A 24,523-nucleotide genomic window follows, 5' to 3' on the forward strand; every position below is an offset into this window, starting at 1 on the left:
TGATCTTACTGGTGGTGGTGGTGGTACTGGTGACAGGGGTGATGGTGGTGATGAAGAACTAGCTTTTCCGTTGCTTCTGTGCCTTTTGGCTAAGATCAAGTGAAGAACCAGCGTTTCCTTTTCACGGTTAAGTCTCACAGATTGAAAAGTAATCGTACCAACAAATCCTGCAACTAGCATGGAAGCAAAATTTTCTTAGACACAGTAACAGGACATTTTAAGAATAGAATATTTCTTCTGCGGATTGTTATAAAATACAACAGTCCTGTTAATAATTGTTGTGGGGACATTATTAGATATTGCACTATTGAAACTTTTGATTGATAAGGGAGACATCTGATTCAATTGTTTTACCAACATTGAGACACCGACTCAATCTTCCCATGTGGCCGACTTCACAACTGAGCTTTGATTTTTCCGTCCTCTCAAAAAACTACAAAATGAAAAAGTAAGTAATAAGAACCTATCTATCATCCCTCGCCCTCCTTTCCTCCCCACCCCCCAACACACACAGCAGGGAGCTCAGAAGTTCACGGAAAAGTAGAACTGGAGATGAGGGAATTCCGCTCGTGGAGGCTGTTAGGTGCTGCCCAGACAGTCAGGGCTTACAGCAACCCGTGCACCAGCCTCAGCGCTGCTCACGTGTGAGCTTGCTCTGTCGATCATCTCCTACAGGGTCTTCCTTTGTTTCGTGGACCTTCTCTTTGACCAAGCGTGAGGTCTTCTCCAAGGACCGTCCCTCCCGACAGCGGGTCCCAAGGACACAGGAAGTCCAGCCATTCTCCTATCTAAGGAGCATCCTACCCATCCCGCTTCCAAGATAGCAGCCCATGGTATGCCCCGTATTCTTCACCAATTCAAAGGCATCAATTCTTCTCCAATCTCCACAGACGCCGATGAAGTCACGGAAGCCGTCATGGCTTGGGTCAGGCGCCTTCGTCCTCAAGGTGAGACCTCGGCCCAGGGCAGTAAGTCACCTGGTTTCTTGACTGTTGCTTTCATGGGTGTTTGGTGGCGGATCCCAGCAAAATGACGTCGTTGAGAACGTTCGTCGTAGCAGGACGTGGCCTCCTGGCTGTCGCCTCCGCTCTTCATCAGGACGTGCTCCAAGCCCTCTTTGCTTTCGGCAAGCAAGGGTGGCACTGGCTTGTCAGAGGTTGTTAGTGAGGCTTCCTCCAACCTCGATGTTGAGTTCTTCTTCATAGAATCCAGCTGCTTGGAACACACACACACACACACACACACACACACACACACACACACACACACACGAGGTTCAAGAAGTTCAAGGAAAAATTACATCTCTCTGCAGTTCCACTCCATTATCTCTCAATTCCATTTCCCCATGGACTTTGTGAAGCGCCCTTGTGTGCGAGCGCAGGCTCACACACCCACACGTCCTTACTTCTAGACGATGAGTGGGGGCGATAGGACCAAGTGGCTGTGTCAGCTGTCCCCGCCTACACTGGCCATGCATAGTGGTGGACAACCAGGGTCTTCATCGGGACAAAGGGGCACCATTGCTCCCGCCCATATTGCTTCTGAGGCTGGGTTCAGACTATTAAACTCATGCCTGGGGGCCCTCAGGACATTCCAAAGGAGCGGCAGCCCCTGTGGCCGCTTCCGTAAAGCCCGAGCTGCATAACATGGAATTTTTATCAATAACCAAGAAGCTCATCTCATCACAGCTACACTGAAACCTTCATGCTGTGAAGTCTAATCCACCTGATACGTGGACCCATCACTCACTCTGGCCCCTTCTCAAACGCGATAAAACTTCCAAACCCATAGATTTGTCTCCAACAAAAATAACATGAAGGGGCCTTTCAATCAATACGGGGTCCCTCTGATCCTGGTACCGGCTGCATATCTGCCCAGCTCCGCCTTTGTTCTGCTAGGAAGCGGCCCACAGGGGAAAGCGCCTGTTTTCACTTGCTGCCTCATCAATACCTAAATCCTGGTGAGCAAGTGACACTGAGAAGCTGTAATCAATAGCTCCCTGCACGTTTTCTTCTTCTGGTCAAATGGTTCAGCAGCACTGACAAGCCTGCCACTTAGAACATGATACTAAATCTTTATCAACAGCCGTCCCCGGGACTGACCGGACAGGACTCGGGGTCATTAGCGCCCATGGTGATCGTGGAGGAATGAGCTGCTCAGGAATGTGTGCGTTTGGAAGAAGGCGGGGAAATGCGGGCGCCAGGTATTGATTGCCTGTGAACCGTATTTAGCAGATTCTGTCTGAGGAGGGCGCCGAGGGGTGTCCAGTGCTGGGGAAGACCAGGGGCAGCGGGTGGTGGTGGTGTTCTGGCTGCCTTGTTAGGAGGGGGCCCTTCTCGCCAGCTCACTGGTGGGAAAGAGCCTTCCAGAAGGCTGCTGTGTACCTGACACAGGTCAGGGAGTCCTTGGAAAAGCACAGCCAGAAAGGCTGGAGAGACTTGGTCTCACGCATGTTGGACATGCTGCACAGCCCCGACGACGACAAATGGAGTGGAGAGGCCCACCCGCCAACCACCCTTACTCTGGTGGGAGACAGAGACCCGGGGCAGCGGAACCCGAGCCAAACCTGTGCCATCAGGTGGCTCTGACTCCTGTGTCCCATGGGTGCCCCCTTTGGCAGTGCTGCCGAGCAGGTTTGAACCGCCAACTTTTAGTGCCAACTGCTTGAGCCACACAGAGACCTTGGCACCCACGCAGAGATAGCAAACTCTGGGCTTCCAGCCAGCGCGTGCCCATGCTGCCTGCAGGCCCCCGGGGGAGGGGGGCCACACCAGGGCGGCTTTACACTGAACCTCCTCATCTGCCCACGGTCCTTCCCAGCCCGGATGGGCCAGGAATTCTCGACAAGGGTGGCTGTGTGTGACCAGATCCCCAACCAGCGCCCCCACAGCCCCCCAGGTCCTACACAGTCCCCTGCGATCTCAGCTTGGAGGCCCACCCATTGCCTACACAGATGCCACCCTAGTTCCTGTGCAGCCCCCACCTAGGTCACCACCTGGACACTCCCAGCCCCCCCCACCCCGTCTCTTCCCTCCCCCAGCCTGGGCACCCTGGGAGGCACTCACGGGGTTGTTCTTCATGACGTTGCCCACCGCCCTCGAGGCCTTGGGCCTGCCCACCAGAGCCGCTAGCTGCTGGTAGGAGACAGCCTCCCCGACCTGGACAGCCTGCAGCAGCTTCCACAGCACCCGGCGGGCGAAGGAGTCTGCAAGAGAGGACATAGAGGGTGGGGCTCAGTGACATGTCCCCCGCTGACACTGTGCTCCCCATAGTACAGAACCTTCTGGGAGCAGGGAGTGTGGGGCTGGCTGGGTGGGGCTGCCCCTTTAAGGCCACCCAGCCCGTGTGCCACCTTCCACCTCCCCTCTCCAGTCCACACAGGCGGCTCCCTCCCCGCTGCCCACTCCCAGGAAAACTTACAGGACCCCCAGCCACAGCTGGGAGTGCCAGTGGGAATGGGGTGGGGGTGGGGCTCAGGAAGTGGGCTCATTCTGACTCAAGTTCACCCTGCTGCCACAAGGACATGGTGGCCCAGAGACCAGCCCCTTGCCCACTTGCTGGCCCTGAGCCTCTTCCTGGGCAGCTCAGGGTCTACCAGGCGAGAGTGTCAGCAGTCCTTCCAGTGGGGACACCTGAATCAGGAAGCAGGGGAGCAGCCTCTGCACCGAGGGGTGTCTGAGGGGCAGTGGCAGCGGCAGAGGCCATGCCTCCGTAGCCCCTGGGTGTGTCTACAAGGGCTGGGTCCACAACCCGTACTCAGCGGCTGAGCAGACTTGGCACTGAGGCGCCAGGCCCTTCCCTGTGAGTCCAACCCTCTAACTCACTTGATCATTGCTGCGCTGGGGGAAGGAAAAATCTGTTTCGTCTTTATTATAACATTAAGCAAATTAAACATCAGCATAATCCAGGTGAAACTAGAGGAGGGTCATCAAAGAAATTAACTCTGTTGTTCATTAATTTACACGGATTAGCGGAGGGCAGGAGGCGGCAATGTGGCCCCGTTTTCCATGATATAATTTCCAACTGCACACCGTTTGTGGCAGGAGGGTGACTCTGGGGTTAATCAGGCTGGTTTGTCCTTTTAATTGCCTTCTATTCAAAGAAAATTCATTAGATAATGTTCTCTTCAAAATTCATGAATCAATTTAACCAAAGGAAGCACATCAACGGCTCCAGGTTCATTAGCACACGTGCTGTGTCCCCGGCTGACTGCTGGGGGGTAGGGTGGGCGTCTATAGGCAAACACGCTGTGTACCGAGTCATCCTCCGGAAGGGGTCTGAAATCACCCTGCTAATCACTGAGGTCTGGTGGCAGTGGGTCCGCCCCCATGGAGGAGGAGGAGGCAGGGGACCAGGCACAAGTTGGAAGCAACGCAGTGTGGAGCCCGGGGGTGCTGCTTGGCACTAACACGGAGGGTGCTGCACCCAGACTGCGGGCGAGGCCGGGCCGGGGGCAGCCCTCCTCGGGGACCTGGACTCCGAGCCATTGAGAAGTGCAGCCCAGCTTTTCAGCAAGAGCCCAGAACCACAAACATCTGGTACCAGGGTAACGGCTGTTTCCAGGACACTCCTCCCACCACGGAGAGGCAAGACGAAGCAGGGGTGAGCCTGCTGCACGGTGCATCTGCCAGAGGCCCTCGGAGCCTCTCAGCACAAGAGTGACCTTTAATGCATGTGACTGGGAGACACACACACACATGGAATATTTGTGCAGCTGGGGGATGCCAAGGAAGGATACCAGGACCATGACAGAAGCAGGAAGCCCCTCCTGGGGCATAGGTGGAAGGGCTGCCCTGGCAGCCCTGAAAGTGAGTCAGTCCGAAGCCTACAGGCAGGAGGCAGGCTCTGCGCACTGTGATCCAGCTGATAGTCATTCCTCACGGCGTGCCGACCACAAGCCGGATGCCACCGCTGTGCCTGCACAGCTAAGGGATGGACATGGCTGTGGGCGCCAGGGTCCCCACTGCTGTGCGGGACCATGCTGGACCTGGAGGAGGAGACCACGCTGTTGGAGTTCATCAGGATGAACTCATGTTGATTTCCGTGCAGGTACGGATGGCCCCAGGTAGACATACTGACAGGTGTGTAAGTACACAGGCGCTCTCTGTCAGCCGAGAGGGCTAGGAGCCACAACAGCGCGGGAGCGGTGTAAGCGTGCTGCCACCCACAGCTGACGGTTTGGGTACCACTGTCTCCAACAGAAGGACCTAGAATTCACTTGGGCCTGTTGCCGGTTTGAGGACTGGCTCAGACAGGTGCCACATGGGCTGGAGTATCTGAGAGTGGTGGGATGCAGGGGGGCGGCGGGAGGAGACTGCCTTCAACAACAGCCACTCGGAACCCCGGTGCCGGGCCCGGACAAGAACGACCAGTGGAGCAACTGGACAAAGCAGGCTTGGATTCCCACAGAACCTTCTAGAGAACACCCCTGGGCCCACGCGGTGATAAGCAAATAACTACATGCATGGAGGAGGAGGGAGCCAAAGCTCCCGCCCGGAGAGCCCGCAGGGGTCTCCCCTGCAGGGAGAGGAGACTAACTCCTCACACCTGGGAGTGGGCTGAGCGCGCTCCAACTCAGGCAGTGGCCTCCTTCAGAGCACGCTGGACAGACGCCGGGACAGAAAATAGGCAAGACGGCGATGTCCCCTTGGAGGCGGCTGGTGTGCACGCCTTCAGCCTGGCGGTCAGGGTCAGCACCCATGGTGATAAATCATGTCGGTCCGTGCCGCTGACAAGACGTGATGAAAGCGGATCTTCACCTCTGCAGCCTCCCTCCCCCAGCCCGGTCCAGTAATGAGAGAAACCTCAGACACATCCCCACAGAGGGGCCTTCTTCAAACCTCCTGACCAGTACTCCGTAAAAGTGCCCAGGTCATCAAAAACCGGGAGCCTGGAGAGACTGCCCCAGCCAAGAGGGGCCTTTGGAGACTTGGTGACAACAGGTGACGTGAGGCCCTGGAGGGGAACCAGGGACGGAAAATGGAGATGAGTTACCAACCAAAGAAATCCAAAGGTGGAGCTTACTTCAGGGCAGATCTATCCTAGGTATGATGTTAATACCAGGGAATTTTTTTCTGTGTACTTAAAGCTGCTCCAAAGACAATGTTTCTTAGGAGATGACTAAGTAATTATCCTCTGTATTAACAGGTTAATGGAGGGAAGAATCAACTACTTGTATTATCAATTAACTGCAGAAAAAAAATGAACAACATTCAATATCCATTTATGATCGCAACCTCTCTGCAAACAGGAAGCAGAGGGCCATCTCGAAAAATAAACCGAACCAAAGAGAAAAGAGGCCTGCTGCTGAATGCTTTCCTACCGGGCTGGAGACAAAGCGAAACTACCCACTCTCAGCAACGCCATCGTGGGGTGGCCCGTTCCTCGCGGTCAAGCAGTGCAAGACGCCAACAGCCCACATTCCGGCAAGAAACGAAAGAACATGGTGCCTGTTCACAGACAACACGATGGTGACCAGAAACCACCAACGGACTCATGACGAGGTCTTAGAAATGGTAAGTGAGTTTAGCAGGCGCACCAGGTGCAAAGTCAGCACACCAAAAAAAAATCAGTCGTATTTCTATACGCTGCAGATAATAACCCCACAGGAATCAAACGGATGCAAATCTAACAAGACGGGCAAGGATTTGCAAGCTGAAAATTATAAAACGTTAACAAAGAGATCAAAGAATACTTAATTGGAGAGACATACCATGTTCATGGATTGGGAGTCTCAACATTATAGAGATTTTAGTTCTTTCCAAATTCATCTGTGGTAGCTACATAATTTCATGTTGACTTGATAAATAGGTTATAGGGGGGTGGAGTCTAGTCTCTCAATCAGGCCATAGCCTGATTGATGCTTCCTTGTGTGTGTGATCTACTCATGGGAATTCTGGGAATTTCCTCTCTTCCTCCCTGGAGGCAGGACATACTCTCTGCTTCACCTTCCTGTGGAGGAGACACAGAGAGCTGGAGGAGCCATGTGGAGACCCATACCTACGTTGAAATGCTTCCACCACCACTGGATCCACAAGACTTCCCATCCACTGGCCTGTGATCTTCCTGCATTTGGCGTCATTGCATGTGCTGCATGAGTCTAAAGAGGAATTTATAGACTGGTATTGGGCATATGGGCTAATATCAGACTTATGGAGTTGATCTGGACTTGGCTGGATGTTTCTCTAGTCCACCGAGATCAATACACCATTCCAGTCAGACGAGCAGAGTCTAAAATATGTATGAAGGGGCAACGAAAGGAGAATTATGTAAAATATTTTGAGAGACATCATAGGGCCAGGATGCGAGACTTACTACAGATAGTCGGCGCAGTCGGTAAGTACTCTACCGTAGTTAACACTGCTGTTGGCAGGTGCCATCGAGTCAGTCCCACCTCACGGGGGACCCCATGTACAACTGAACAAACAACTGCCTGGGCCTGCGCCCCTCACCGCTGTGGTCATGTTGGAGCCCGTTGATTCAGTCTCAGGGTCAATCATTCCCCTTGACGGTTTCCCTCTTTTTTGCTGTCCTTCCACTTTACCCAGCAGGATGTCCTTTCCCAGGGACTGGTTGGTCTCTCCTGAGAACGTGCCCACAGTCGTGAGACGAAGGCTCACCGTCCTCGCTCTCAGGAGCACTCTGGCTGTGCTTCTCCTAGGACGGATGTGCTCGTTCTTCTGGCCGTCCGTCCGTCCTGGGACTGTCAGTGTTCTTGGCCAGCACCGTCACTCCAGTGCCTCGGCTCCTCTTCCGTCTTCCTGATCCTGTGTCCACTGTCACGTGCGTATGTGACCACTGCAGCCATCGAACTAGAGACTCTGAAATACGAGGTAAAGCCAAACAGTATGGCTATGAAATCTCAGCAAATGTTATTACACAAAAATACCCAGACGGGAAGCTATTATCTCTGCACATACCCTCCATTTAGGTCTATGCGCCTGTAGCGGTTTTCTGCCAACCGGAGGGCACCTGTGGGCAGGCTAACCTCTCCATCAGGCCCGGCCTGGTGAGGACTCCTTGGGGTGCTGGTTGTTCTCTTACGAGAGACACAGGGGCGTCCTCTCTTTGGCTCTTGGCCTCGCTGGGTCCTGCGTCTCATGTGCGGGACTGGTTGCCCATGTGGCCAGCCAAGCCTGGGAGCCGTGTGCCCTCCCACGATCCTGCTGACCTTGGGTCCCGTGTGACTCTGCGGCCACTGACCTGTGATCTCCCGGCTTCCTGCCTTGCCCTAGCTTCATCCACCAGCTGCAGTGTGAGTCTGCAGGGGCTCCGGCCAGCACCTGACTCATGGCCTTGAGGCCGCCTGGGATGGGTGCTTTTGTGTCACTGGTCTTCTTCAGAGAACTCAACCTAACACACAACGCTCCTGAAGGGATGTTTCCAGCTCTCTATCCCTGCCCCGCAGAGCTGGGCACACGCCATTGACACCACGTCAGACGGCAGCCCTGGCCCCTCGAGGGACCTCACCTGTCCCTAGCAAGTGCTCTTTGAGTTCCTGGAACGAAAGAAGCCTGAGGAAGCAGGGTCAGGGCTGTGAGGTGGATGGGGAGGGTCTCCCAGCACAATTCCCACAGGACAGCCCTTGAAGAATCAGCAGGTGAACTGTTCTAAGGGGGGAAATTTCCTTGTTGGGACTTTTCTGGCCTTTCTCACTAGTGCATTTTCTTAAAACTTCTCCCTGATAATCAGACCGCTGGTTGTCTGGGGTCCTTAGGGAAAATCTGTCCAGATGATCCCTCTGAGACCCCAAACAACAGCCACCGTTACTGTCTGAGCTGACCCTCTGCCTGCAATTTAACTGGCTCAGCAGCTCCCCTCAGAAGCCATTGCTCTGATTGGACGTTATCTTTGAAGGCACCCCAACAAGACGGGGACAAGCGCATTCCTGAGAGGACTGGTCTGCGGCCGGCCACGCACCATGGTCACGTGTGGAAGCACACTGATTCGGGGTAAGGCAGTGCGTGACGAGTGGGGACCCCAGCAGCACCAGCACCTGATGGGCCCTTGCAGACCCCCAAACACGCCGCTGGACCTTTGCCCAAGGTACAAAGGGACTTCCGCTCACTTAAAAATGCTGCTGCTCATTGAGCATCCATTCCCCCACATACAACAGGAACCCTGACTTAAATGCCACACCGCATAAAAACAAACTCAAAGTAGCTCGTAAGTCTCGCTACAAACCTTAAACCCTACAGGAGAAAACCGGTCTGAACTGAGTAGACACTTCTGCGTCACGATCCATCGAGTAAAATCCGAGATACACCAGACTTCACCAAGACAGAAAGCCAACGACTTGGTCCATGAAAGGCCGCGCGAGGGAGGCAAATGAGAACACAGCCACAGGTCAGGGAAGGCCTCCGAGAGCCCCGTGTCCAGAACCCATCCAGAACGTACCAGACGCAACGGCGAGAAAACCAACCAGGCAACTACAAAATGGCCACAGACTGGAATGGACACGTCACCCAAACACATAAGCAGACGGGAAGTCAGCCTGAGGAATGTGCAGGGTCGTGAGCCCCCAGAAACGTGTGGGTGGGCACTCTGCTGAGATAGCCCCACGCACCTGTTTGAATTTCCCAAGGGACAGAAAGATAAATAAACGGAGGGGCATCCAGACAGTGGAAGATCACTTAGCTCATAAAAGGAATACAGTACTGATCTATGTGACCCCTTGGAGGATGCTTAAAGGCATTACGGTGAGACAGAGAACCCCATCTCAGAAGCTAAGTGCTGCTTGGGGACCACCAAGCTGCGATACGTCTGGGTCCCGACCGGACTCCGTTCTCGTCAGTGCCAGCCTGAGGGAGAAGTATCGGTGAACAAAGAGACTTGAATCAGGGGGCACGGGGCAGGTTCCACGACCGGATGCATCTCAAGACCCTCAACCAAAAAGAGAGAACTTGGTTGCATGTAATTAACAGAGAGTAGTAAAACCGTGGACATCACTGCCAGCCTGCGACAAGAGTCAGTAAGGCAACACAGGTAAGACACCACGTGAGGCACGAAGGCGCACCTGACCCAAGCCCGGTATTTCCATCGCCTCACCTGCAGGTGAGACTGGGCAACGAGGAAGGAAGACGCGGAAGCAGCGCGGATCTGAATGAGGTGCTGGGGGAGGAGGCGGAAAGGCCACAGACGCCGGAAGGCCCAACAATCTGTCTTGGAAGACAATGGCTGGCCAGAACGCTCCTTGGGAGCCAGGAGGACGACCTCATCTGGCATCATCTGGATGCGCCGTCACGGGGGAGCAGTCCCTGGAGGACGCCCTGCTTGGTAAAGGGGTCGGTGAAAAAGAGGAAGACCCTGGGGAGATGGAGCGATACTGTGGCGACAACCACACTACGGGCTCACATGTCACAATTGTGTGGACGGGCTGGACCGAGCCACGTTTCACTGTTCCACACGGGCTGCAGTGAGTGTGACCAACCCGGCGGTGTCAGGGATCATTAGTCATTACTTTTGTAAAACGGCATGAAACAGGGGTTCTCCAGTGGGAGGGATCAGTGGGGTCTCCAAGACCCTTTGCGTGGGGCTTCCAGGTCAAGACTATTTACGACTCTGAGATCCGGTTTGCCGTGGGCTAGTGTACTGAAGCAAGCATCTTCCAGAGCCTCCTGGCCTGTCATCTCAACACAGGAGACGCAGACGCAGATTCTGGGTCTGGGGGTACAGAAGAAATCCACACAACCACCAAACCATGCTACGCCTCCCTCGAAATGTCCTTCGGTTTGAAAAGCACAATTGTTTGGATATAAATACAGTAGCATGAAAGGGGGTGTCACTTTATGATTTTGGAATAAAACGTTTGACACGTTCTCAGGTTTAGTTCTCAATCTGGCAGGCCCGGATGGATAAGACCTTATATCCCGGCGCTCTGAGGGATCATCTAGCCCTTTCACGGGGGCAAGAGGTGCCTGGTCTGAGGGACTCGCCTGGCACTTCTTTTAATCGGAGGCAACATTTGCTGTTGGGAACACACAGCGGGCCACTCGTCCATCAGCCATTTATTTCCACACGTGCCGCTCAGGGACAGCTCTTGAGTTGGGCAACCTCTCACCCCCCTTCCCAGAGTCTTCTCCCTTCTCCCACGAACATAAGCCCACTGCCCTCTAAGCTCCCCTCTGATGGTTCCAGCGACCCCACCCGGAGTTAGTTCATCGATGAGCAGAATGCTCCAGGCACACCTTCTTCACAGCCTAAGCCAAACGGTTGTTGGTTCAAAGAAAGCTTTGAGGGATCTTTGGGGTTCAAAGTTTAAAGGATGATCTCGGAGCAACTGTTTGGGGGTTCACCTGCTCCCTGCTCCAGAGCATCTCGATTCCATGAGGATTTGAAATTCCTCTGCATTTCTGCTCTCTGGGATCAGAATTCCTCCCCAGAATCCTTGGTCAAAATGCACGGCCCTGGCAGCCCGGGGACTGCCTGGCCACACTGTGAGCAGATGGGGTGCACTGGGCTCCTCTGCTCCTCACCCACAGAACGGTCCCAAAGTGCACACTGCAGACGATGGTACTACCGGACCTCAGACACCCTCTAGCTCTTGGACTTGTGGGGACCCGACAAGGTCACCTGGCCAGGTCGTGTCCTCCGAGCGAGGACAAGCACTCCTGTGTCCCTGCTGCTGGCCACAGCCTCCTAAGAGTACTGGACAACTAGATTAGGTCACAGGCTGACCACACAGGCAGCAGAGTGGGGGGGGCGGGGCGGAGTGGGGGGGTATTGTGCTGGCAGGAAGGATCGCAGATGGAGCAGTGGTTAAAGCACCCAGCTGCCCAGTGAAGATTGGTTCCCACCCACCAGCTGTTCCCTGGGGGAAGGCACAGCCTTCCCAGTCGGTGAGGACCGAGAGATTTGGAAACCAAAAGGGACAGTTGTCCTCTGTCCTTCAGGGTGGCTGAGAGTCAGACCGACTCACCTTGCTCCCTTGGAGTGTTGTGGTCTGCCAGGCCTTCCTGCTGCTGAGCCGCACAGGTGGTGTCAAAGGTGCCTTTTGTTTACGACAGCGTGCTTAACTAGCTCGCTGCTAGCACTCCTTCTACCACGCTAAGCAACCATCACAAGAGCGTCCATGTGGTCCAGGAGCCCCGCCCAGTTCTGAAACCTGAATGGGGCCCTCCTAAAGGGCAGGAAGCTTCTGGAACCTTCTGTCAGCCTCTGCACATCCGGGCTGCATGAGCAGGCACGTCACGCAGCTGCTCTGGCACAGCTAAAAATAGGGTCTTCCGGAGCCCTGGGCCCGGGGTCTGCGGGCCTGGCTCACAGAGGCCCCTCCGTCAACATCATTTGACTTAATTTCCGGAACCCTGACAAACCAAGGGGTGGGAATGGGGGGTGTCTGACTGATACCCACTATGCACCTGGAGCTGGTTGGGAAGCGCCCGGGGTCTGTTGAATAATGTGTCATTGATAACCATCCCGCCGCCCTGCCAGCAGCTAACTTTTGAATACCAACCCACGAGAAAGGCGCGGGGCCCTTAATTTCTTAATGAATTATTCTGACCACAGGACGGGGACAGTGCAGAGACAAGGCAGATCATCCCTGACAGAGCTGTCAGAAGGATGGGTGAAAGAAAAACTGGCAAGCTTTAATTTCTCTGCAGAGAAATAAGGAGTTCTTTGGGGATTAATCTCAGTATCAACACTGAGCCTTTGCCTCAGGGCAGCCGAGGAATTCAAAAGAAGTTGTGACTGAGTTTAGAGGGATGGGCTCGGGCTCACATTATGCACTGGGCTTTGGTTTTCACCTATTCAAATGAGGACAGCTGTGCAGGTATGTGTGTATGGGGGTGGTGGTGGGGGAACGGGCAGACAGGTACCATGGGTCCTCCAGGGGCAAATGCTGAAGAAGGCCGCCGGGGGGTCTGCCGGGGGACACACCGTGGAAATTCAGCTCACAGAGGAGAGGGGAATACGGGCCACGGGGACAGTCCCAGCTTCTCCTTCCTGCTGCCAGGGAAGCAGGGACAACATGGAAGAAGACACTTTTTTTTCAGGGGGTAGCATTGTATACTTGGCATCGGATGAATTTCACTACCCGACGCCCAGCGTCTTGCTGTGGTGGCTGGCATGTTAGTGTGAAGCTGGACCACGGCTATGTCAAGACCCTGGAAGGGCCACCTTGGTGGACAGGTTTCGGGGGAGCCTCCAGAGTCAGACAAACTAGGAAGAAAGGCCTGGAGACGTACCTCTGACCAGCAGCCAGGGAAATCCCATGGCCTGCAGGAGAGCCCCGTCCTGTCCTGCGTTTGCTGGAAGATGAGTCTGCTGGGTGACGGGGGTCTGCACACACCCAGGGGCCTCAGCGCTGGGCTCGAGCTGGTGCACGTGGTACGGGACTGGGAGACATCATTTTGCTGTGCATGGCGGCCCTGGGCCCAGGCCACCATCCAGCACCAGCCAGTACCTGCTCTCCTGATAGTCCCTGTGCAGTCAGGCCTCACCCCCCCCTGAGGTTTTCCTCCTTACCCGGAACCCCGCTCTGCCCTGCTCTGGGAGGTGCAAACCAAATCAGGTCATCCTCCTACTGTCCACAGACCCCACCCCCTCCCCATCCTCCTCTACTGCCCAGGCTGGAGGTCGAGATGGACACAGGCCACAGGCTGGGGGGCTTCCACCTTACTGCATGGCTGAAGGCTGCACCCTCAAGCTCCACAGGTCCCAAGAGGCATTGCCTAGTGGGGGAGCAGCCGCTGCCCCCAGCCTACTGCAGTGCTACAGAAAGGTGGGCAGAGGCCGCCCCAGGCACACACACCACCACCTGGCTGCTGAGCACCAGGGAGCAGGGCTGCCTTCCTCCAACACAGGGGTGTCCAACACCACTTGACAAGAACACAGTGTCTGAGGGAATTACTGATGCGCAAAGCCAGGTGCACACACCTGACCGTGGGGTGCAGCAATCCTGTGCAGAAGCGTTCAGATGTCTCCGTTCCTGAACTGCTGGCTGGGGCACTGACAAATCAGAGAGGCCTGTTGGGAGGCTCAGCTCCCCTCTACATGTACAGCCCTGAAGGGGTGCTTCGTGTCTTTATACCACGGAGCTGGATTCCCTCCACTTGAAGTCCTCGAGAGGCCTTGGATGACCCAGCCTCTGAAGGCATGTCCATCGCCTCCACCAGGCTCTTCTCTCCGGTGGCTCGCACCAGCTCCCCTTTGGGAAGCTCTACCATGGCGCAGGGAGGCAAAGACGTGAGAGACCACGCGTCTTTGCTAGGTAGCGCCCTGGGTCAGCCCTGGTGGCGCAGGGGTTACTTCTTGAGCTACAACCTGAAAAGTCAGCAGTTCGAAACCAGCGGCCGCCCCGCAGGAGAAAGGGCATTTTAACGATTGCAGCCTGGGGACCTCGCGGGCAGGCCTACCCTGTCCCGGGCCGGCATCGACTCGATGGCAGTGGGCATCATGGCTCACATTTCCGAATTTAATCGGGAACCTGGGTGGGCCGAAGGCACAAACTTCATGTGAGACCGCACTGGTGTTGCATGGCCAGGCGGCAGGGTCCTCCCAGCTCCCAGGCCCTGAAGGCTCAGAGAGCGGGCTTTTAATTCCACGTCTCAGTTACAGAAATAACCTGCTGACAGAGGTCTCCTAAAGCCCACGCTTCCTGGGATGGATGTCGCTGTGTCCCCCTCACGTCTATCAACTCACCTCTCGGCGCTCTGGTTTTGCAGGAGTCTACATTATGGGGTCGGGGTGAGGTGAGGGGGCGTCCTTTCCTTCCCAACAAAGAGACATTACGGGAAATGTAGATAATTGCATTGGCAAAATCAGGTATGCCCTTAACGGTTCGCATGTTCCTGATGGGGAGCCTGGTTAAGTGCTTGGATTCCAACTGGAAGGTTGGAGGTTCGAACCTGCCCGCCGCCGCTCAAGAGCCCGCTGTGACCTGTGACCACCGCCCACTTCCGTGAAGATGCGCACTTAGGAGCCGGCAGAGCTGCTGAGAGCCACAATCCAGTGAAGGGCAAAGAAAGGCACTTTTGGAATGCGAGAGCCGCCCCTGAGCATGTTTTCGGGTGAGACTGGCCATTTGTGCATCTTCCCCGAGGGCCTGTCCATTCAGATCCTTGCCCACTCGGTAATGGGCTGTGTTCTTTTCTGTTGTTGCATTGCAGGGGCTCTTTATACTTCTGTTCGATTAAGTCCTTGTCAGATAATTTGGCAGTAGTGTCCCTCAGCATGTCACTCTCGTGGTAGCTTCCTTTAATACACAAGAATTTTAAGATTTAGATGAAATCCGGTTTATCTCCCAGGGGCTTTGAAAGTTGGTGAGAAAAAAAAATTCCATTCCCCCCCTAAGTGTTCTTTAGGGGCTAGAGGTGCCCTTTGGGGTCACGGTTAAGAAACCATGGGCAAATTCGAGACCGTGCCCTTAGCCACTGGCACTTTCGGTGAGGCACTCTGGGGTTCAATCCTTAAGTCTGGCGATGGACTTACTTCAGCTAATTTACTGTCGGGCTTAGAGTCTGAAGACTTCGTGCTCAGCAATGTGTGGATCCAGGAGCCCCAGCACCATTGTTTAAAGAACAAACACCAGTTGCTGAATGGTCTTGGGGTCTTTGCCAAGAACTCAGAGCCCATAGATGTGTGTGTGCGTCTGAGCACTAGGCGCCGGCTCCAGAGGTCCAGCCTCACGGCAGCCCACAGCTTTGTGAGACGTGTTCAAACCAGGAAGCGTGAGTTTTCTCATTTGTTCTTCCTTTTCAAGATGGATTTGGCTGTGGCAGGTCCCTTGAAATTCCATATTGACTTCAGGGTGGGGTTTTCCATTCCTGCAAAACAGACTGTTGGAATTTTGACACGGAATCTGTTTATTGCATTTGGTAGCACCCTCCTGGTTCCAATCCATGAACATGGAATGCCCTTCCAGGTCTTCAGTCCTCTTTACGTTGTCCAGCCGTGTTTCCTAATTCTCACTGGACAGCTCTTTCACTTACTTGGTTAAATTTATTCATAATAACTTCATATTTTGGCTGCTATCATAAATGAAACTGTTTTTAAACATTTTCTTTTCAGATGGTTCCTGGCCAGCGTATAGAAACTCGAGGTAACGATTCTGCCTCGGATCGGTATCTACCCTGCTGCTGATTTTGTAAACTCAACAGCTTTTCGTGTATGGGCGTAGATGCTTTAGGCTTTTCTCAACAGAAGAGGCGTCCTCCGTCAGCAGAGACCATTTTACTTCCTGCCTTCCCATCGTCTTTCCCGCCGCCCGAGTCCTCCAAGTGAACGTTCCAAGACTGCAGCGAACCAAACCAGAAGCCGACTCGCAGACATCGAGTCGACCCAATGCCGAGCCACCGGGAGGGGTGAACTTGGCATTCAAGTTCTGTTGCTGACGTGGCGGTGTTCAGGGCTTCCAAGTCTGACGCGAACTGCGGGCTTTTCCTGTGTGGCCTTTGCAGGCTGACATAGTCCCTGTCTCTTTCCCATGTGTGGAATGTTTCCAATTTTATAAAAGGATGAGGTCCAGGGCGTCAAAGGGTTTTCTGAACCCCCGTTCTGAGATGATGCAGCACTTTCTACTCCATGACACGATGGTCACAGCACAGACCACTACTGCATCCGGAGAAGCCCCGGCTGGTCAGGGTGCACATTCCTTTTGCATACAATGCTGAGTGTGGCATGAAGAATTTTTACATTGATATTCACAAAGGATATTAATCTGTAATTATAATAATCGTTTTATCGTTGGCATCAAGGTGATTCTGGCCTTACAGAATGACATGGGAAGTGTTCTTGCCTCTCGTTTTCAATTGTTTTGGAAGCGATGAGAATTCTTATTCACTGGTCAGTGCCACTCGCCCGGGGAACTGTCGGGTCCCGACTTTCCTTTACCTGGGAGATGTTGGGTGGACTTATTCTCCTGACGTCTCAACTCACTGCCGGTAGGTCGATTCTGACACATGGTGACCGCGGCGGGCAGGGCAGGACTGTCCCTGTGGGTGTCTGATCCCATCACTTTTGACAGGAGGCGATAACCTCATTTTTCTTCCTCAAAGTTCTTGGTGGTTTCAAACTGCTGACCTTGTGGTTAGCAGCCCATCATGTAACCACTAAGCCACCCTGGCTCCTATGCCCCTTACCTGTTAGGAAACCCTTCAACTTACTTGTTAGAAGTCTGTTCAGGGTTTTCCGTTCTTTTTGAGTCTGATTAGCTGTTTTGTGTGATTCTTCGGAATTTTGTCTTCTCAACTACACTATCCAATTTTGGGGTGCAGTTTTCAGAGTATTCTCATACTTATTTTTGTTTCAGTAAAGTTTGTAATAATGTTACTGTTTCCACTTCTTATTTTGATAATTTGAATATTCTCTTTTTAGTCAATCTAGTTAAAACTTTTGTCAATTCTTAAAAAGTGTAATTTTCAAAGGACCAACGTTAATTCTATTATTTCACTATTCTCCCTTTCATCCATCACTGCTGTAATCAATATTATCTTTCTTTTTTGCAAGCTTTGGGTCTAGTTTACTCTTATATTTTTAGTTCCTTAGGGTGTTATTGATTTCAGATTTCTTTTTTTTAATATAGGCATTTACAGCTATGAGTTTCCTTAGTGGTACAACTTTGTTGCATAGCGTATGTTTTGAAATGCTGTGTTTTTGTTCTGATCAACCTGGAAGCATTTTCTAATTCCAAGTGTTAATTCTTTCCTTGGTCTCACTGGTTACATTGAAGGACGTGCCATTTGATTATCGATCTGGCTTATCAACTTCAAGCTTCCCTCCGTCGGGGCAGAGTGGCTTCTTCATTTCTGTACCAGTGTCTCCTCGTGAGCGTAACTTGAAGTGTGTTTCATCTGCTTTAGTCAGAATCTCTCTCACGGTCACATCTTTCTGTGTTCTCAGGAATGTTTCCCACAAATAACAGAGATCTTGTCCACTGTCTTCCAAAAGCAGAAGCCGTTTTAGCTTTAAGCTTAGGCATATGCCGGCCTCTCAGACGGACCTCCGTACATGGTCTTAGGCAGGGGGATTGCAAGCGTGTCCAGCACCATTTGGCGATAAGACTCTACTTCCATCACTGACCTCCCTCTAGAGCGGCGGTTCTCAACCTTCCTCATGCCACGACCCTGTCATACAGGTCCTCATGTGGTGGTGACCCCCAACCATCAAATTGGTTTCGTTGCTACTTCATCACTCTCATTTTGCTACTGTTAAGCATCGGGCGACTCCTGTGAAAGGGCCATTCAACCCTCAAAGGGGTCACGACCTACAGGTTGAGAACCACTGCTCTAGAGTCTTTGCCAAAACCCAAAACTGATTGTTCAAGTGTGGGCATCTCGACATCCATATGTCGGTACTGCAGAGTCTGGACAGGTGAGGATTGGCCATGCGCTCCCTGTGGGATGTACAGTACCTCGGGTAAGTCCTACAGTGTTGTTTTCTTCTCAAGATTGCTCCAGCCATTCCAGGCCCTGTGCATATCCATCCAACTGTAGAGGCCACTGAATTCGGAATGTAACGGCCTCCTGGCAGCCACGGTGGCATCACGGACAGGGGCTCGTCTGTGGAGAGCCGATGTGGAAACAGTGCCGGCTCTTCCAGTGACGAAGCCTGATCCATGTGTCCCGGTCCTTTCATTGATTTCTATTGGCCTTGTCTTGGGCTGTTGAGTGGCGAAGCCTTGCCTATCTCCTGTTAAAGCGGACCCTCTCACCCCCCGCACTTCATGTTTTTGACACTATTGTAAATGTTGTCTTAAATTTCATTTTAAAAATCTAATTACAGAGTAACACAACTTTTATATAATAAAATTATACCACATATCTTGTTAAATTCATTTAGTGGTCTTAACAGCTATCTTGAGAATTCTTGAAGGTATCACACACACACGGTTGCCTATCTAGAACTAAAGCTAGTTTTACTTACTCTTTTTCATCCTGTCTTTTCTCTTTTCCCGTTTGCACGAGGCTTGGCTTTTCAGCATTTTAAAATTATGTGCGATGAAGCTAGTATGTAGCAGGTGCTTTATAACAGACAGTGGGTGCTTGCTTTTTAAATGCAGACTCTTAAACTTTCCTTTTTAGTTAGTCTTAAGACCATTTATATTAAATGCCATGTTCAATGTGGTTTAGGTCTACCAACTTGCTATTTGTCCCCCTGTTCTTTGGGTCCCCCTGCCCCTCTTTAGGGCTACCCTGTAGATATCATTCTATCGTCTCTCCTGGAGCCTTAGCTGCACACCTGGGCTTTAGTTCTTAGAGGTATTACAGGATTGATAACGCGAGTCTCTGACCTCTCAAAGTCCTGTGCTAATTTACTACCAGGGAATGAAAGATTCAAAATCACCTCGATTAAGCAGAACCCTCAATTAATAGCAATCCCCACCCCCACCCCCGTCTTACACTTGTAGGAGAAAGAAACAAGTAAGGAGGAAATTATTCTACCAGAAATTTGCTAAGAAGTGCAAGAAGTCTTGTGTCAGCATTTGCCATGAAAGAAGCCTTGGGCGGCCCCCTTCTCCACACCCTTCGCTTCCCAGTTTGCAGAGCAAGAGGAATGGCCCCGGATGCGGAGCAACAAAGAGCATCTTGGATCCTAGGTGTGCATGCGGCTGTAAGGAGGGGCTGAGTACAGGGGCCCCAGGCAGCAGGTTCTCCATTGGCTCCGTGTAGGCTGGGACCCGACCTGATCAATCACCGGGTTCCGCAAGAACGGGAATATCCAATGCAATGTGGGAAACACACATCCCTTCCAGGAAGGAAGTCCTCAACTAAAAGGCCACCTTTGGGCTGGGTCCAGGTCCCCGGCTTGAAGAGTCCTGGGAGAGGAGGAGGAGGAAGGTGGGTGGGGAAGGCTGGCGTGGGTCCTACTTCCTTCCACGTGTGGAGCACAGGCCGCCACCTCTAGCCAAGTGAGCCAGCAGCCCCCTCACCCGCCACCCCAGGCAGTAACATGGGAAGGCGAGCTCCGAGAGACCCGGCCTCTTCTGGGGAGGAAGGGCACTGTGGTTCTGCAGGTGGGCAGTGCCAGGACTGGAACCGCCCATGATGCCACGCACCGACGACAACATGGGCGTCTGCCCTTAACGGCTCTCCGTTTCCAATCCTGTCCTTCCCTGGACTACTCTTTCACGGTGGGTGCCATGGCAACCGCACACAAGCTACTGAAGTTGATGTCCAAGTTTTGCCCAGTTCCACTGAGCCTACCATCACGGCCCCGCACGTTTGAAGTCACACCGCTGCGGGATATTCCCGGGTCTGGAAGCCAATGCTCTCTGTCCTCAAGTGGAACCCAGGGCAAGGGACACTGCATGACACTGTCGACGAGGACAGAGCTCTCCCTCCCTCCCTCACGGGAGACGCCTGCGCCTGTCCCAGGACAAACACCACAGGTCCCCTTGGGCCCCCTTGCTGTTGCTGGGTGCCCGTGGTGGGCTCCTACTCATGGAGCAAAGCCCTGCCAGTCCTGCATCATCCCCACAGTTGCCCCGTTTCAGCCCCGGCTGCAGCCACCGGGTCCATTCGGCCTGTCCAGGAGCTTCCGCTTTTTCACGGACGCTCGACTTTACCAAGCCTGGCGTCCTTCTTCAGGGACTGCTCCCTCTGGGTCATCCAGCCGATGAACATGAGCCGACGGCTCACTCTCTTCACTCCAAGGCGCATGCTGGTCCGGGTGTTCTTCTGGAAGCCACGGTCCTTTCCATATTCCGGTTGACATCTTCATTCCAAGGCATGATGTGCTTTCTCTCTGCTCTTCTTTATTGATTGGACGTCATTCTTTGATCACAGGTGAACGGGAGCACTAAGTTTAGGTGGCTTGTCCGGTCTCCCCATTCCCCATCTCACTGCCTCTGCTGGGGATCGCTGCCCCTGGCCCCGTTGCCCCCAAGTGTTGAACGGGCAGGAGAGGTGCTCACGAAACCTTTACGAGGAAGGGACGAGCCGTCGTCATCGGAGAAGAACCCACAGGTGAGTCAGTCCCGTGGGAGCGTCAGCACAGCGGTGGGGTGGGTGATGCTCAAGTCAGAGGACAGAGGCTCCCCTGCTGGCTCCTGGGCATCCCCAGAGCTGCTGCTTCTGCAAAATGTGCCCTCCAGACGGCCTCCCGCCCCCTGCGGCCATTCGGCGTGGCTCAGAACGTTCTGGTGAGTGGGGAGAAAGAACTGAAAGGTGCAGAGAAAGTCCTTTTCCAATTAAAGCCCTAATTAGCTCCATTAGCTCATGCCCCTGTGAGAGGATTCGGCCCCAGTTGCCGCTGCCTCTGAGTGGTGTGATATGGTGGCGTACGAACCCCATTGTCCACTCTGCAATGGCAGTGCGCACAGGGCCGTGAGGAGCATGTCCCGGGGACAGCACCCCAGGACAATGGCCTGGCTTTTGGCGGAGCCCCAGACAGCATCTCGGGTCATGGCTCCAAGACCCCATCCTCTCCTGCACTGAGCTGGGGGTGGGGGTGGGGGTCTGGTCCCACCCTCTCCAACAGCTCAGGTGCCCCCACGTGGGGAGCAGATGGAAGGGATTTTGTAATCTGTGCCTTACAGCTCCAGCCTGTAAATCAGACATTTTGCATGGGCCTGGATGTCCCTGCCGGAAAGCCTGGCCCTCACACCTGAGCACAGTGACCAGCGTGGAACCTGCCGTGTTCGGTCCTGGCCACCCAACTCCCCCGGCTCCCCCAAACCGAGGTGTCCTGCCCTCCCCTGGCCTGTCTCCAGAACTGAGGCCAGCCTGCATCATGTGAAATCTCCCCATGCACCCCAGGCCCCTCCAGCTCAGCCAGCCCCTCGGGGCAGAGCAGGGCAGGGCAGGGCAGGGGTGCTGCCAGGCCTGTCAACCTCACCATGATCACCAGGCACACTCCTAGTCATACAAATTGGCCCATTAATGATATTTAAATGCATTAGCGCTCACACACACACCAACACCACCACTGATGACATGTTAACAGTCAGTCATGTTTTCTAGGCGAGAACATGGTGTGACCGCTGCCCAACTGTCCCCAAGTGACGGTGAAGGGAGTCGCTGCTCGACACCCACCCGCGCCAGGGGCTGACACAGAGCGTCTCTGGGCGGTTCAAGCCGCCGTGCCCGTCTCGCCCATCAGAGGGGGGCAAAGGTCTCGCTATTTATCTGCTGCAGGGGAGTGCGCTCAAAAGAGGGCGGGCGGAGAAGCCTGTGAATGGCTGCGTCTTCGCCATTCAAATGTAAAGCTTAATGCAACTTATAATCAGAGGACAATTTGCAAATCATTAAGAGAAATGTAAAATTCCATTAAAATACAAATCAAGAGGCTCTCTCCGGACCAATAATCTTTTTGATATTATTTTGCACGTCACGAAGTGTGCGCCCGCACCCAGGCCCAGAAATGATCCGCCCTTGCACATGCTGCTTACCACAGCCGAGGCCTGTAACGAGGGACGGCGGAGGGTGATCTGCTATTCAGTGCAGGTACTAATGAAGAATTCCATATATTCTGAGATTTAATTAAAACCCCAAAGATTTCAAATTAGATGCAATTTGAACTGCCTGGGGCAGAAATACAGGAGCTGCGTGGCGAGGGGATCACACTGCAAGTTGATACTGTAATTGGTCTTGATGTATTTTTGTGTTGCTGGGCCGGAGCAGAGAACTCATAACCATATAAAAATTCTCTCTAGATTACCTGCTCATTGAAAATGCCATCAGCCAGGTAGTTCTCCACTAAATTACCATGCTACTGAAATGCGCCAAGTGGCTGCCGGAGTGGAGTGGCAGAGCCGCTCCGTGCGGCCGATGAGTTATGCATGCGCCGACACAGCCTTTTTCTTCGTAAAATATGCTCAGTTGAATATTAAAATATAATTGGCATTCAACCTAAGTAGCTTAAACCATTTTGTTATCTTCTTTTAAACCGATTTGGCTCTCCCACCATTATTTTCCAGGATGCGTCCCCTAAACTAATGGCGCCATCCGTATTCTGCTACATTCGTGCCGGGTGACATTTGTCGTAAACAGGCCCTGCACCGACAGCCTTCTAAGGGTGGCCTTTCATAGCAGCTGCTGTTGAACGTCAAAGGCGATGGCAGAGGTGCCATTTGTGTAGGTGGCTTGCATATTTCACTCGGGAAAGAGGGGCAGGGTGGGGCCTTTCCATGGAAAGGCTAAGTCCTGGCCCAGTGAAGAGCCCTGTGCCCCCCAGGCTCAGGCACGGGCCTACATCGGCCCATCGGAGAGGCGAGGAGAGACAAGAACTGTCTGGGCGCGTGGGGTGGGGGAGGCAGTGCAGCCCAGCTGGGCAAGGCTAGGTAAGGGTCGTTTCCACTCTACACTCACCAGCGGATGTGCGCTCTGCCACAATTAACCGCAGCACCCGAGCAAAGAAGTAGCTGCCACAGGGGCAGGGAGACGGGACATGATTACGAGGGTGGGCGGAGGGACAGGGACAGGGCTCACTGCGGAGGCCACTTCCCTAAACAGCATCCAGGCTGATCGCTCAGGGAAAGACAGACACCTGAGGGCATCTTCCGCAACCCGCCCGTCTGATCTGTGCCAAGGCTGGAAACCAACTAGGTGCGGCCCCCCCGCCCCCCCGAAGGTATTACTTTTTTCTTCAGGAGTGGATTATCCCAGGCCATTCACATGTGTACAGGGGCTGCAGGGGGCTGGGGGGACTCCCCGTTTGGTCCTGGAAACGCCTCTGAGCCGAGAGGCCCCTACCCCCTGGCTAAACTGGACGTTTCACTCTGACAGGCAAGGCATCGCCGACAGGGGAGCCTCACCTTCCTGGGCCGCCGAGGGAGGAGGCTCGCTGCAGGTGCAGCAGGGAGGAGGTGGTGGGAGCGCATATGCTGTTACTTTGGCCTCTAGATGGTCGTGCAGCATCCCCGGCATCACGTTCACATCAAGGCTCACCTATTTAGCACGAGCTAACACGGAATCGGGCTCTGCACACCTTTCCCTTAAAGCCCCCCTCTCTCCATCAACACAGGTAGCAGAGAGAATTCTACTTCGTGCGAATGCTGCATTCATGTGAACAGTGTTTGACGGCACCGAAGCGCGCCCTTCAGCCTTCTCCTCGGGCCGGCAGTGGGGCTCCGGAGGAAAGAGGCACATTTCAGAGACACGCCTGTTGCTGTCTTCTTAGCTTACAATGGCTCGCTCGCTGGGCAACGCCTACTTTCCAGAGTCTCTCTCACTTGAGACGTCATCGCGGAAGGGATAGTCCTGGTGGACTCACACTGCTCACTTCTCCTCCTCGAGGCTGGGCCCACGGAGGCCATTGTGAGGACAGGGAAGAGTGTCTTTCTGAAGGTAGGGACGTGATTCAGAGGCACTGGGGCCGCTCCCTGTAAGGTCAGAGGTTCACATCCTCCAGCCAGCCAACCCTCAGGATGTAGATGAGGCTGCCGGCTCCTGTGACGACGGCCAGCCTCGGGCCGATGGAGGGTCACTGTGCATGAGGACCCACAGGATGGCAGTGGGTTAGGTTCATTTTCACTGGTTGGCTGCTTAATGACTAAGCTGGAGCCTACTCTATCTTCCTGTGAATAGTTCCAGGTTAAAGGCAGTCACTGTCTGCGGTTAAGAGTACTTTGAAAAGCCTCCCA

The 24,523-nt window shown here is 53.7% G+C and overlaps 1 protein-coding gene across 3 annotated transcripts in view; it reads right to left on the reverse strand.

Moving 5' to 3' along the window:
- Positions 1-24,523, reverse strand: part of MGMT (O-6-methylguanine-DNA methyltransferase) — a 186,331-nt gene that overhangs the window by 3,564 nt on the left and 158,244 nt on the right. For all 3 annotated transcript variants that reach the window (XM_045291184.1, XM_045291185.1, XM_045291186.1), the window contains exon 4: positions 3,066-3,205. In XM_045291184.1, the coding sequence (XP_045147119.1) occupies positions 3,066-3,205 (140 nt within the window). The remainder of the gene's footprint in view (positions 1-3,065; positions 3,206-24,523) is intronic.

The sequence above is a fragment of the Echinops telfairi genome, unplaced genomic scaffold (assembly GCF_000313985.2).
Source record: "Echinops telfairi isolate 266 unplaced genomic scaffold, ASM31398v2 ScPeMD7_70;HRSCAF=299, whole genome shotgun sequence".
Classification (NCBI taxonomy): Eukaryota; Metazoa; Chordata; class Mammalia; order Afrosoricida; family Tenrecidae; genus Echinops; species Echinops telfairi.